Source organism: Egretta garzetta, unplaced genomic scaffold, assembly GCF_000687185.1.
Source record: "Egretta garzetta isolate BGI_Z169 unplaced genomic scaffold, ASM68718v1 scaffold62, whole genome shotgun sequence".
Lineage (NCBI taxonomy): Eukaryota > Metazoa > Chordata > Aves > Pelecaniformes > Ardeidae > Egretta > Egretta garzetta.
In genome coordinates, this window is record NW_009258947.1 from 2,922,234 (window position 1) to 2,937,081 (window position 14,848).

General features: G+C 36.1%; 1 protein-coding gene across 1 annotated transcript in view; it reads right to left on the reverse strand.

Moving 5' to 3' along the window:
• Positions 1 to 2,083: 2,083 nt before the first annotated feature.
• PXDN (peroxidasin) overlaps positions 2,084 to 14,848 on the reverse strand; it is a 60,518-nt gene continuing 47,753 nt past the window's right edge. The window contains exons 20-23 of the mRNA XM_009634254.2: positions 6,403 to 6,523; positions 3,807 to 3,939; positions 2,849 to 2,962; positions 2,084 to 2,206 (exon numbers count right to left, since the gene is read on the reverse strand). Of these exons, the coding sequence (XP_009632549.1) occupies positions 2,084 to 2,206; positions 2,849 to 2,962; positions 3,807 to 3,939; positions 6,403 to 6,523 (491 nt within the window). The remainder of the gene's footprint in view (positions 2,207 to 2,848; positions 2,963 to 3,806; positions 3,940 to 6,402; positions 6,524 to 14,848) is intronic.

Consider the following 14,848-nt stretch of genomic DNA (forward strand, 5'->3'; position numbering starts at 1 on the left):
CAATAGGAGTTCCATCTGAGTTGGAATTACAGGACGAGACGTGTGGTTTGGACTCTCAACAAAAGTCAACAAAATACCAGAGTATCAAAGAAATACAGGAATGACAGCCTCTAGGAACCATATGATACTCAAACATGCTCGCCACACACAATTTCTAAAAGTATTAACATAGAAAATTACATAAGTCAAAACATTGTATATAAAATCAATTAAAATAGTCTTAAAAATATAAATTGTAGTTCCATGTGTACCTCTACCACACACCTTTAACACACCACTCACATGTACATATTGCTCCTACCATAATATGGAACAAGTTTCTGTAGCAAGCTTTAAAGATACACCAAAGTTTGAATGTGTGTCACGGTATCAGTTCATCAAATTAGAAATTATTAATGTTAGTAATCAGAGAAATTATGTGCCAAAACATTATAGTGGGACTCATATTGCTGTGCTAGGTTAGTTATTAGACAGGTATTTGATCTACCATGCAATAATTAAGTATTTGCATAATCTGAAATGTTTAAGATGAGAATGTTTAATTTTGTGCAGTTTTCTTTGATATCCAAATTTCTGTTCCCTAACTTTGAACAATAAACTCAGAAGTCAGTGAACTATGTAACTAAAGAAAAGTTCTGGTTCTAGTTAGTCCTGACTTAGAACTTAAGGACAGAGCCACAAATTCTAACATATTAAGTATTCAGGGAGAGAGTAAGTTCTGAATAAACACAAAAAAAGCTGTAGAATGAGGTATGATAGTTGTCCTTCAGTGAATATAATATATAATTCCTGGTCAAAAATATGCAGTTTGTATTGCAAAAAGTACACAACTTTGAAATGCTAGAGTAGACATATACTCTATAATGTTAAACATTTATTAAATGGGAAATAGAGTCCATTGGCAGACCATTTTTAACATGAATGACAAAAATACTGAGGTAAAAATATATATGCATTAGGTGAAACTGGAAAAAAACCTAAAAATCAAACAACTTGTCAGAAAAAGTAGTCAATCCACAATTAATCATGATGCTTGATTTTGATTGTTCTTTTTTTGCAACAAACAGTGCCACAATATAATGAGGAACATATATCTATTGACAATATGCACAATGAATCAGTAGGAATTTTTGTATACAAAATGGCAAGTGACATCTTTTCACATTTTCCTAACAGGGCCATACAAATACATGAGCTGATCTGAGATCAAGAGAAGCATGCTTTAAAACTTTACTGCATGGTCATGTTACAATGATTTAGGATAAATGAAACAAAAAAAGGCACCAAGCAGTTACATATGTTTTGACAAAAAGGATTATGATCAAATGCTACTCTGTCATGTATGTTTTCATAGAATGAGGAACACTGTCAATTATACATTCAGTTGCTTTTTGTATCTTCCAATTACAATGAGTCATATTTCCTTACTAATTCTAGCTTTTTCGGTTTGAAAATTTTGATTAATTTTGCTCCTTGAGTTAATGAAAGGATGTTGAAACGTGTCATGTAGTTTTCTTTGTTTCCTTCGTGGTCCAGTAGCAGAAATGATAGTGTGATTCAAGAGAATTTCCATGCATAGGTGGGTTTGCAGAAACTGGCCCTCTATGGCATTGCATCGGGCACAGTGACCTTGTGTTTTCCTTTTCCCTGCATTTACTAAATAACAACAAAGAGCTAATATCATATATGAAGAAGGAGAGTAAACTTTTAATGTTGCTAATTAAAGATAGGAAACAAAGTGTTCATTTTAGACTAAGTCTTAAGAGCAGTCATTTTGGGTACCTAAAACTACCTGACAGTGTTCTTTTAAAGTAGCACCAGTTTGAGTTTATCTAACCTGAGAAGTTTAACACACAATTAACTTTGACCTGTTTGCTAATTTCCCTTTTGTTAATTTTTGCATTGTGATTACCTTCATGGGCAGAAAATAAAATGATACATTAAGTTATACTGTTACAGCACCATTAGAATGTTGTAAATCTTGATTTATTGCTGTTGTTAAGACTGTAGTTACCTGTTTTTGCCATCAGCAGGCATTGATATGATTTGAGGAGTATGCACCCTAAATTCTTAAAAAGCAGACTTATGGCTTCTTTTTATTAATATTTTGTTTTAAGCAGACTGGACAGCAATCTCCTTTGACCTTCACAGGTGCTTCGCAGTCAGCCGGTGGGCATGATTCTACAAAACAGGTAATCTGACCAACCTGTGTCAGAAAAAAAAGTAACAGAACCAGAACATACTTAGCTATATTTTCCAAACAAGAAATAAATTTTTCATATTATTGAAGAACATGTTCTCGTTCATCGTCTCTAAGATCTTGGCTACTAAGATTAACTCCACATAGTTTATTTCAGCATAAACTGATACTGAGAAGGCTCTTTGTATTATACCATCTTTAATAGAGCACTATACCATTTTATCCAATGTTCAGGCATGAAACTCTGGGATATCAAGTACTGACATATTTCTTTAACTACCTTTTCAAAAATTTCACCATGATAAAAGAAAATGAAAATCTAGAACTGATTTAGATGAGCTTTTATTGATTTTTATGTATTTTAGTAGACTTCTATCAAGAAGTCTCTTATTTTGCAGTTAATTTTGCCAGTACAACTATACATCCATGAAAATGGAAATATAAAAGTATATAAAGACTGGACTGAAAACTGGTGTCAAGGGCAGGGATATCTGAACAATGTAATTCTTTGCACCACATAACTGAAGGTCCATAAAAAACCAATTAGCAACTATTACCCGGAAATTAGCAGGCACAAAACTGGAACTGCTGTTTTAGAAGCAGAACCTAATATAATTCCTATCTCAAAATGGATTACCACATACTTACTTTGCATTCACACACAGTACAAGGGTCCCTTTTCCAGGTTTCATTGCTGGAATATGATTTACCCTTTTCATCAGTGCAATCAGTTTTACTGAGTCGTGATTCAAGTTTTTTTATCTGAAAAAATTAAAAAAAGTTAATAACTGAATGAAAGAAAGGTTTTTACTGATGCAAGGTATTCTGCCTTTTCTCTTATGCTACATAATCCACGATAAATACTTGTCCGGGTTTTTCTTCTCACTACTTAGATTTCATAATGCTAAAAGATTGGAAGCAGGTAATACATATGGAAACAGCCTTTCAAAAGAAAACTAACAGAAGATACATTTCTTACCATTGGAATACACAACTAGAGCATACAAAGAGAAGCAAACTACATGGGATATATATGGAAAGACAAATCTAAACTTAATTATTCTAGGCAAACATTTTGGCCTACTTTGGATTTGCCTGTCCTGTATGGTATACATATGAATTCCACTATGGCTGAGTTCTTTTAAAGAAAGAGTTTATTTATGCCACATCGTGAAAGTCTTCTCTGAGTGATCTAGATCTTACCTATGTTTACAGCTGTAATCTGGCATATTAGTTCTCATAAAGTCTACATTTTAATCATAGTTTTACATAATTCTGTACATTTCAGATAGGAAAAAAAGATTTTACTAACTCTACAAATTGTTAGAGAAAGACTAATCCCATGTTTAGTATACAATGATTACACAAGGCTTCATGTTCAAAAGTCAAGAGGGTCTAATTGTAGAATATTTCAGTATGATTTCAAAAGAACATAGAAATAAAGAGTTATAACACACCATGTTCTGTGTTGTGTTTTGTTTGAGATACTATGTGGTGGGTTTTGGCTACAGTGGATGTCTAAATACTAAAAACCTAAGAGGTGTGACATTACGAAAACTTTATAAACTAAACCTATAATTAGAAAGTATCCATTATAGCACCTTACCTGGTTTCTGAGGCTTGAAATAGTCTTTTGCATTTCCAGGACAAATTCTTTGAAGTCATTCACTGCGGGCATGTTTGTATTTTCATTAGATGCTGATGTGGCATTTCGAAAATATTTACTGTATTTCACAGAACTGCAACAAATGAATGCCAAGTCAGTGTATTCATCTAACTCATTTTTACTAGGCTAGATATTTTAGAACACTTAGCAAAAATGTAAAAGAATGTAGAAACTGTATGAACCACAACAGCACACAAGAGCCACTGGTGCTAAGACAGCCTCAGGTCAGGTGAGCTGTGGATTACTGTTAATATCACTAGGAATAGGGAATTTCTTCTACTTAGAAAAATAATGAATGTATTTCATGCAGAGGGACACACAAAGTTGTCATCAGTGACACTGTAGAGCATCAACTTGAATTCACTGGGAAATCTCTTGAGCCTCCAATATGAAAGCAGACAAAAGTGAAAGAATCTTAAAAAATGTTACTTCCAAACATGAAATTCACATTCAGATTCAGTTTCTCCCTCTATATGCTCATTAGCAAAACATGTATTTAAAGAAATATGGCTTTAAAAATAAAAAGTCGTTTTTCATAAATAAAGGAGAAGTACTTTCAGATAGGCACACACTCCTGTGTTCCATTTTAACTAAGATTTGCAATCAATACTGATATGGTACACAAAATCTAGAGTCTCTTGTTACAGCACTGTCCAGCCGATATCTGGTAAGACATATACAACTCTAAATTGTGTTAATCAATGCAATCTGTTGATGCAAAACAGTTATCAAAGGAACTGTCCATAACTAATAATATATTATTTGGCACCACTTAAAACCCATGTATTCAAAACCAAGGATAACACTAATTAAGTCACTTATTACATTAAGATCCTGAATTCATACAAGCATTCCTAGTTTGTTAAGTGTGTCTTCTCCAGAGCTAGGGGATACCCGAAGAATGAATTGGCAAAGAAATCCTCTCTCATATAATAGGGCACATGATTTATTATAATCTTTCTGCATAAATTAAAACAACACTTACTGGCAGGGGTTCAAACTACTTAGTTTCCCATAGTTTTTAATCTAAATTAAAGAAAAAGAACTCTAAACAACGTAACATGCCAAAATTCAAGTAAACCAGCTGCTGTTGTATAACAAAAAGTTTAATCTTCCCCACCTGCTCAAGTTATTGAAAATGAGAAGGGAAAAAAAGGAGAAAAAAAGTTTCACCATAAATACAATTTAAATACAACCATAAGCATGAGAACTGATGAGAATGTTAAAGGACTGGGGTTGCTTTAGCTTTATTTCTGCTATAAATAAAGTACTGTAAATTTACTATTTTGTAGTTCTAATTACTAATTGGACTGTTGTAGATTTCTGAGCTTCTTTTCTGAAACACAGTCAGACAGCAAGTTAACAAAAACAAGCTGCTTCTCAGATATAAGCATTCATTTTTTCTTGCTTTCAGTTTTAAATAATTTAACCCTTCTACAGTTTTAAAATTATGGGACTAGCATCTTTAAAAAGTGAATTGCTGTTTTGTAAATTCAAAACCTTTTAACAGTCCACTTGCAAAGACAGACTAAACATCCTTCTTCAAGGATTACTTCAAAGGAATCTTTCTTTTTCTGTGGTCTATAAGTAAGCTTATACTTAGCTGCTGACTTCTCTTGTCTAAAATCCTAAACGCCTAAAGGCTCTGTTACTTCAGGACAGCTTCCTATCAATGAAGTGAAATATAATGGTGGTGCTTCGTCAGTGCTATAACATCTTCATGAGTATTTGAAGCTGCTGAAATAAATTTACCTGTCTACATATCTGTCTAGCTGCTTTCCTTGCCAGAGTGGGTAGACTCTGTCTGATTGTCTCAGTCAAGGAGATAAATTTATTTGCTAAAAGAGCACATGCTATATGGAAAGAGCTATAATCCAAAAGAGTCTCAGATTCATTCATCGTGAAGGATCTTCATAAGCAATGTTTCGTCTCAGCAGAACTCATTTCATTTCACTAATTCATAGATAAGTTTTGATTCCCTAGAAGTTACAGGCACCCTGTGCAGTTGATCATTTGTGACCGACACTGTGATTTACTTCCTTGCTAGAGTACTTTGAGGATTAGGGAGTCATATAGAAGCAATCCCTGCCATTATCACAAATTTTTGTGCTAGTATCACAAATTTTTGTGCTAGTGTTATCAACACCTGGTTTCCTCCTATTTCTACAGGAGGACCTAGCAGCTCCAAGGAGGGAATAACTTAGTTTGGTTTACTGAAGGCACCGTAGGAATGTGGGATTCCAAATCCCCCAAATTATGCTTCATTACTGAGTTTTTTCATTAAAAGCATAGAAGAACAAAAGCACTACACTGTGTTAATCACAAAAGGGCTTACACAAATTTGAGCTTAAAAAAAAAAAGCGGTTTACAGTTAGCAGATATGTGGAAATGTCAGAATGAAATACATCAATCTTGAAATTCAGAAAGCAGACACTGAAAACAAGTGGTATGCACTTACAAAGAAACTATTCAGTTTCATTCCATTTTAAAAACAAATTTTTTTTATACTTTAAAAAAAAAAAAAAAAGAATCTCACCTTACTGTTTTGGACATTTTCATTTTCTTCAAGGGCTTGTCCTCCTGAAAGCTGTAGTCAAGAGACCGTCTTCCCCGAAAGTGATATGAAAATGCATTAAACTGCCCTCTAGTTCTACAGTCTGAAATTAGATAAGAAATTGCACATTATAAACTACAGCATAATTCAGCAGTTATAATATTAATATGGTTTTACAGTATCTTCTGAATTGGCAAAGGCAATTCATACATTCAGTCATCCCTCTGGAATCAGTTTGATGGCAGCTGAATATGTCTCAGCAATAAAACATTTATGCAGAGAATTTGGTTATTCACAGGACAGCTTTTTGGTATGAAACAAAGGAATAAAGATTATTTTCACAAATATATCAGTGCTACTTTAACTATTCTTTTCACTTCTGAAATTTCCACTCTCTTGGCTTTTAATTATTTTCTGCTTTTGGAATGGGGTAGTTGCATATGGAGGAAAACAGTGATAGATAAAACAGCCTCTTGCTTCCTCATCTATTCTAAGCATTATTATTTGTTATTTTTGAAAGAGAATTTTAATTAAATCCTGGAGAACATCTGCAGACACACTTTATTGGTTCACCATCCCTATTTCCAAATTTGAGGGATTTGCAGGTATCACCAGCCCCTTAGACTCTAAGACCCCACCACAGAGTGAAAATCTCAAGCCTGAGAATAATCATGACAGAAATCTTCTCATAAGATCCTAAGAGGACATCTTCACAGGATGAATTATGTCTTTCCTTCAGTTCACTTTTTTTAGCCTTCCAAACACAGCGAATATTTGGAAGGAGTCCCATTTAAAGAAGAAGAAAAAACAAAACCAGAGCAGCATTTTGGAGAGGAGACAATGAGAAAATAAAGTTTCTCATTCCTATTCACAGTAGCTGTAAAACAAAAAGTTGTAACACGCCAAGCTGCAGCGGGAACCAACAGCATGTTCAACTGTTAGAAGCAAAGAGTCTGCTACGAAAACAGAAGGGAAAGCTGAAACACAGAATCCCATGGACACATCCCAGCTAAGTCGTATTAGCAGAATGAGCCATGAAAGCAGTTGAACAGGGGAAGAAGTAATTTTCCCTAATGTTTCTTTTATCTTGCACCAAAAAAAATTTATTCAGAAAGTCAATACAATTTTATAAAGTATTTTCCTGGAATTTAGCAGTAGCTAGATCGAATACCTAAAGTATTAACATGAATCATTTCACAAGTTTCAAGTCAAGAAAAGAACCTCAAAACACTGTTGAACTGAGCAACTTGAGAAAGAAATGCAAATTTGTTCTGTGATTATATAAAAATAAGTATCTTTGACTCCTTTTAATTGTATTGGACTTTTACTTAAATTAGACTACCGCAATTTTCCTGTTAGCAAAAACTTAGCTTGTCCATGGCTTAATATCAATTAAGATAGAAGAAAAAGAAAGACAAAAAAAAAAAAGTACTGACTGATTTTCAGTTCAAAATCAGTACCTACAGATCATTCTTGAACGCAATTTATCCACACAGTTCTCCTTCCCTTTTCTTTCCTTGCAGCTTGTCCCATTCTTGAGTAAATTTATTACCTTCCTCCTATAATAACAGCACCACTAAAGAACTAGATGATATTTACTGCCAACATATTGTTCATTCTTCTTGTGTGTTCTGCTGTTTCTCACACAATCTTGTTGCTGCCTACTCAGAAACTAAGCTCTTTCAGATGGGAACAGACCGCTGTGTCTGTAAGATGCTTGGCATGACGGCATTTTTGATCACCCTTAGACACTTCTATATTTAGCATGGTGAGAAAAGGGGTCACATTCTGAAGGACCATTGGAGAAAAAACTAGTTTGGGTCAGAGGAGTTTTTTCTTAAAGCAATCTTGCTCAAAGTTTCCCTGAGTGTCATGAAAATTTTAGTTTCTCTTGGAAGCAGTTTGTGAAATGTTTCTGCTATCCTCTGTTTAATAACTGCTACGGTTATCTCGCATAATATAGATTTTTTTTGGGGGGGTGGGGGTGGGGTGGGGGGAGTGGGGTTACAATAACACAATGGCCTATTGTTTTTTTATTCCTAGGCTGGTTTTTAGAAACAAAGGTCTGAAATCCTGGGAAGGTTTTATCACCTTAAACTGGTAAATATGAGAACCATATGTTCAGTGGCAGCTTCAAGTACACAGATCTGATATTTCTGTAGTTCTTAAAGACTCAAATAGCTCAACTTGCCAAATGAATAACAGTCATTCTTGTTTCAGTTTGAGGTACAAAGAAGAGGATTGTCACTGCCAAGAGGTGCAGGACAGAATGCTCTGCTCTAGCTTTCAGAAAGCCTAAACCAAGAAGTTTGTGTCTTCTTTTAACTGAAGAATACCTTAGCAGTTGTGGTAAATGAGAAAAATGAGCCTAAACTTCTGCTTTTTTCAGCCTATCTAAAGTTTTCCCAAGTTAGGTATACCCAGTCCAATTCATTTTCTGCACAAAAGCTGAATGTTTAAGAGCAATCTAATAATTCTTCTCTATGGACAACGTTTTCTCCCAGAAGCTAGGTATCGTTATAGTTATCTGCTACCCCTGGTAGCAGAGACAAAGCAATGTCACAGATTAAGTCTCCTCATTTTAAATTTATGAATTAGAACTGTATTTTACTGATCACGGATATCTGAAAAAGATAAAATATTCTTGGTTTGGATGAAATATAAACAAAAATACTGGTTCTCTCAAAAAACCTTTGTAATCATACAGAAATGCTGGACTATATTAAATGTAATTCTATTCAAAGAAAAAAAGATGTAATCCTTAAAATTACAGACTGTGGAACCTTATTGTAGTAGCCTGGCATCTTCTGAATTGCTGTTAAGCTAAAAGACACTGTCTTTAAATGTAAACTTAAGTTAACTTAGTAAGTTAACGTAAAAAGACACACTTGAATGTAGAAAGCAAATATAAATATGGCATGACAGAAGCAAACCACAGGATCTGTGTAAAGAGAAAACGTGTTCAAGCATAAATTGCATCGTTTTGGTATTTTGAAGAGTTCTTGGTAAACAATTTCCATTGTCACAAAAGATCTTGCAGTCTCACACTGAGACTGCTGTTAACATTTTAAAATGTTAGTCTTCCACAGCATTTAGAGCTTAGCCCAGTGTTGCTTAGTATTTTCACTGAAGATGAAGGAGCATAAGAAGATATAATGCTGGAAGTACAAACCAGACAATTTTTAACTCGGAATAAAGCACAGTCATTAAAACAGATAGTTGATGGCTTCCCAGAAGCAATGCTTACATCAAAGAGGTCAGTACAGAAGCAACAGATGACATAATTGTTGGTCTGGTCTTAAAATGCAGGAATTCATAAACATAGGTCTATCCTACTGGATGACCATGTACAAAAGCACTCAGATTAAGAATGTGTCTTAATTCTTCTAATAAAATTCAGTAAGATTTAAACATGTTTAATCATAATTTGTGTAAGGCTGTTGTCCTGAACTGAACAAAAAATAACAATATTGGATACTGGAGATATATTGGTTGCTAACTGGGAACCATTTAAGAAAAATCATCTTCCTAAATCAGTTTATGTTTATAAGAATGACTTGCATCTTGTCTAAATCACTCCCTCCTGGGTCATTGCTTGACATAAAACAAAAAGCTAAAGAAATTTTTCATTTTGATTTACAAAAAAAAAGTGTGAAACTTTGAAAGACTCACAATGGAAAAAAATTCAAATTTACATATTTGGAGTAAAACCATGTTTCCATTTGAGCCAATATGTCTTTGCACCTAATTTCTAATCTTTTTTTACATAATTCATCTTACAAAAAAAAATTATAACCATAAAAGTATGCTTATATTTGAGGGAAGAGAGGTTTATAATTTCTCTGTTTTGGGCTTAGAACTGAGATACAAAGTTAGTAAGAGTAATCATGGAAGCATACACTGAGTATTTTTTTTTAAAAAGTCTCTTTTTTTGCACTCAAGAGCCTGAAAAAAGCACCAAAAGTTTCTTGTTTGGAAAATCTGAAGCTTGGATGCTCTTTACTCAAATAAAGAGCTGCAGTAAATCTGCAGCAACTCCTCACCATCTCTGACAAGACAAAGAAAGGTAGAAAGTGAAGGAAACCAGAAGAAGAACTTGTGTACCTCAGTGGAACCCTTTCTTTTTCCCACCACAAACTAGTAAATCTGTTGTATGTTTCGTCAACTGAAATCTAAAAGTAATCTGGTATTGTTATTAGAAAAAGGAATAATGCTCTGCTTTATAAGAAATAAATACTAGCTTTACTAAAGAAATCTAAGTAGCTTTTTGTAACTACGAAGTTTTTCTATTCTTCATATGGAAAAGTATTTTGACTTGAACAAAACAGGAAGGATAACAAAAACAGATGTGTTTTTTAACTAAGATGAAATAGCTGAACATATGGGTCACTGATTAAAATACATAAAGTGCAATGAACAGTATTCTGTGTTCTAAATTTTAACTTAGGATAATTTTAATTATAAAATAATCAGAAGTATTTTAAATGTGGAGAATGGTTTTATTTTTTTTCTTTTAAACAATAAACAATAACAAATTCAAAGAAACAAAAAACCAGAACGTATCTAACTTAAAGTAAATGCTGTTCTTGCATTTATGCTATGTATGCACTTCAGAGTAGTGGTGAGGCTCTAGTGCCACAGAATGAAAGAAATTTTTGAAATAATTGCTTAAACCTGGATTCCTACAGGAAACGTCACACCCATTCATCCACGCAAGAAAGCAGTTCAAGCCGTGTATACTTCATTTTTTCTCATTAAGCTCTGCAAAGACTTCAGAAGTGTTCAGAAGATAGGCAGTTCTTTAAAGAACATTAGTTATTTACCCTTTCTTTTGCTTGGCAGTTGTCTAACTGTACTGCATCCAGTACTCCTCTCTGGTAGTAACATTCTTGAATGAATACAAGCTAGGCTGTTGAATGGCTGCACACTCTAAAGACTTTCCAAAGATAACATCTGCTCTAGAAGGCTCGGTGATAACATAACATTTAGAGAATCAACACATAATTTCTGAGAACAGCTTTACAATTTTTCCGAATCAATATAATTAATGTATTTGTGAAACTGTCTGCCAAGCTTCATGAACCATGGCAAAGTGAACTTATCCTGAACTGGTAGATTATGATTTATTTGCATATGGTAAAACATTTGAAGAGTGATAACTGATTTTCTTGCAATGCATCTGGCATATATCAGGGTTATTTTGAAGTTATTCTGGAAGACTTTGCATTATAATTATAATTCGTCAACCATATCTAGAGTTTTATAAGCTATTATAACCTACTTGGGAATGGCAAACCTGGTAATTGTTATTTAAAAAACCTGAATAAAAATTCAGGTGGAAAATTCGAGTAAAAGCTGAATGAAATGGTATCTGGGGGAAATTGTACAAGATTTCATTGGGATCTAAAGTATTTATTTCTCCTACTCTCACACAGATAACTGACATTTTGAATCAAGCCTTCCAAGGAATAATTTTCTTAGACAGTGATTTATTATTTAGAGACTTGTTTACTGGACAAGACAATATGGTAGTCAGTTTAAAAGCTAAATTGTGCAGCAACTTTGAATGCTAACTATCTACTTTTTCAATTTTTAGTGATTCCTGAATTTGTTCTCATGGTAAAGCCACATTAGTTAGAATCCTTCCTCAGTATTTACTGTGTCTCGTGAGGTTGAAGGGACATCCTCCATCAGTTTAGCCTTTACCTACTGCCTTAAATTCTGAGCTATAGCACCACAGGACTCTCAGGGACAATTCTATCTTACCAAAAGAGTTAAATGGATGCTAACAGCAGAGTGCGACCTCTCTCAGAAGTACAAGCCACTGGTTCTTTATTCATAGAATCATAGAATCATAGAATCGCTTTGGTTGGAAAAGACCTTTAAGATCATCGAGTCCAACCGTTAACCTAACCCTGCCATCCCACCACTAAACCATATCCCTAAGCACCTCATCTATCCTTCTTTTAAATACCTCCAAGGACGGGGACTCGACCACCTCCCTGGGCAGCCCATTCCAGAGCCTGACAACCCTTTCAGTGAAGAAGTTTTTCCTAATATCTAACCTAAACCTGCCCTGGCGCAGCTTCAAACCATTCCCCCTCGTCCTATCATCTGTTACCAGGGAGAAGAGGCCGACCCCCACCTCCCTACAGCCTCCTTTCAGGTAGCTGTAGAGGGCGATCAGGTCTCCCCTCAGCCTCCTCTTCTCCAGACTAAACAACCCCAGTTCCCTCAGCCGTTCCTCGTATGACTTGTGCTCCAGACCCCTCACCAGCTTGGTTGCTCTCCTCTGGACATGCTCCAGCAATGCAACATCCTTCTTGGAGTGAGGGGCCCAAAACTGAACACAGTATTCGAGGTGCGGCCTCACCAGCACCGAGTACAGGGGCACGATGACTTCCCTTGTCCTGCTGGCCACACTATTTCTGATACAGGCCAGGATGCCATTGGCCTTCTTGGCCACCTGGGCACACTGCTGGCTCATATTCAGCGCGCTGCATGGGGTTGTTGTGACCAAAGTGCAGGACCCGGCACTTGGCCTTGTTGAACCTCATGCAGTTGGCCTCGGCCCATCGATCCAGACTGTCCAGGTCTCTCTGCAGAGCCCTCCTCCCCTCAAGCAGATCAACACTACCACCCAGTTTGGTGTCGTCTGCAAATTTGCTGAGGGCACACTCAATCCCCTCATCCAGGTCATTGATAAAGATATTAAACAAGACTGGCCCCAGAACTGAGCCCGGGGGGACACCGCTTGTGACCGGCCGCCAACTGGACTTAGTTCCATTCACCACCACTCTCTGGGCTCGGCCACCCAGCCAGTTTTTAACCCAGCGATTATTCATGCAAATCTTTTGACAGAATATTGAATAGCCTACTGAGCAGGAGTAAACTCAAGACAATCAGCAGTAGAAAAAATTAAGAACTTGGATTCAGATATCTTTCATCAGCAAATCTACAAGATACTGGTATTGAAAGCTAGGTTCTTACTTGGTAAATTATAAGATTCTAATAATCATCAACTGATACTACCCTGATAACATTACCCTCTCCAATAAGAGCAAGTTTTTTACAGTTGACAATGCTTGACAGCAATTTCTAGAGAATCAAGAGTTCCACAGAGAAGTTCCCAAAATTCTTGAATACACTTTTTCAGACATGGCATGTTATTTGAGTTTTGTCAAAAGAAAATGGTAACATTGTCAAGGAGCTCTCAATAAAGAGAGGTCATTGTCCTCTGAAGTATTTCGCTGTTGATGCTACTGCAAATCATTCTGCAAATCTGTGTGATCCAGAAGATTCTCTTGGGAAGTGACCTTCTAACTATATTAAAGATGCAGTGAAGTCTGATGTGATGATGGCTAAAGAGAGGCCATGCAGAAAATCTGTATGTGAGAGAGATATATGCTGCCAAGCCACATGGGATTCTCAGTGTCCTGTGCTTCATGTAAGCAAGCTAAGTAAACCCTGTTTCTGGAGGAAAAAAGTTTATTTCTGAAGAAAAACAAATCACCCCACTGTCCTAAGTTTTGAAGGGGACAGCAACAAACAAGAATATTTATCCACAAAAGGAAGAAAACAGGAAAACAGCTATCTATGCCATGCAATGCTCAAATCTATGCTGTGTTCAGAATATGTCTATTTAATATAAAATATGGAATGATTGCTCACTTAACAAGAGTTGTGTTCCAGATCTCAGTTTGTAGCTTCTTAACAAAAACTGAACAACACTCAAATATCTTAAAATAAAATGAACAGACACTAAACTGACCTGTCAGCCTCACCTCTGTGCCTGGGAAGATCATGGAACAGATCCTCCTAGAAGCTATGCACATGGAGGCCAGGGAGGTAATTCGAGATAGCCAGCGTGGCTTCACCAAGGGTAAGTCCTGCCTGACAAACCTAGTGGCTTTCTATGATGGTGTGACAACAACAGTGGACGGGGAAAACCAATGGACATCATCTATCTGGACTTCTGCAAAGCCTTTGACACGGTCCCCCACAACATCCTTAGCTCTAAATTGGAGAGCTATGGATTTGATGGGTGGACTGTTTGATGGATAAGTAATTGGTTGGATGGTCACATCCAGAGGGTAGCGGTCAACGGCTCGATGTCCAGATGGAGACCGGTGACGAGTGGTGTCCCTCAGGGGTCTGTACTGGGACCGGTGCTGTTTAATGTATTCATCAATGACTTAGCGAGATCAAGTGCACACTCAGCAAGTTTGCAGATGACTCCAAGCTGAGTGGTGCGGTTGATACATCGGAAGAATGGGATGTCATCCAAAGAGACCTGGACAAGCTGGAGATGTGGGCCTGTGTGAACCTCATGAGCTTCAACAAGGCCAAGTGCAAGGTCCTGCACCTGGGTCGGGGCAACCCCCGGTATCAATACAGGCTGGGGGAAGAAAGGATCGAGAGCAGCCCT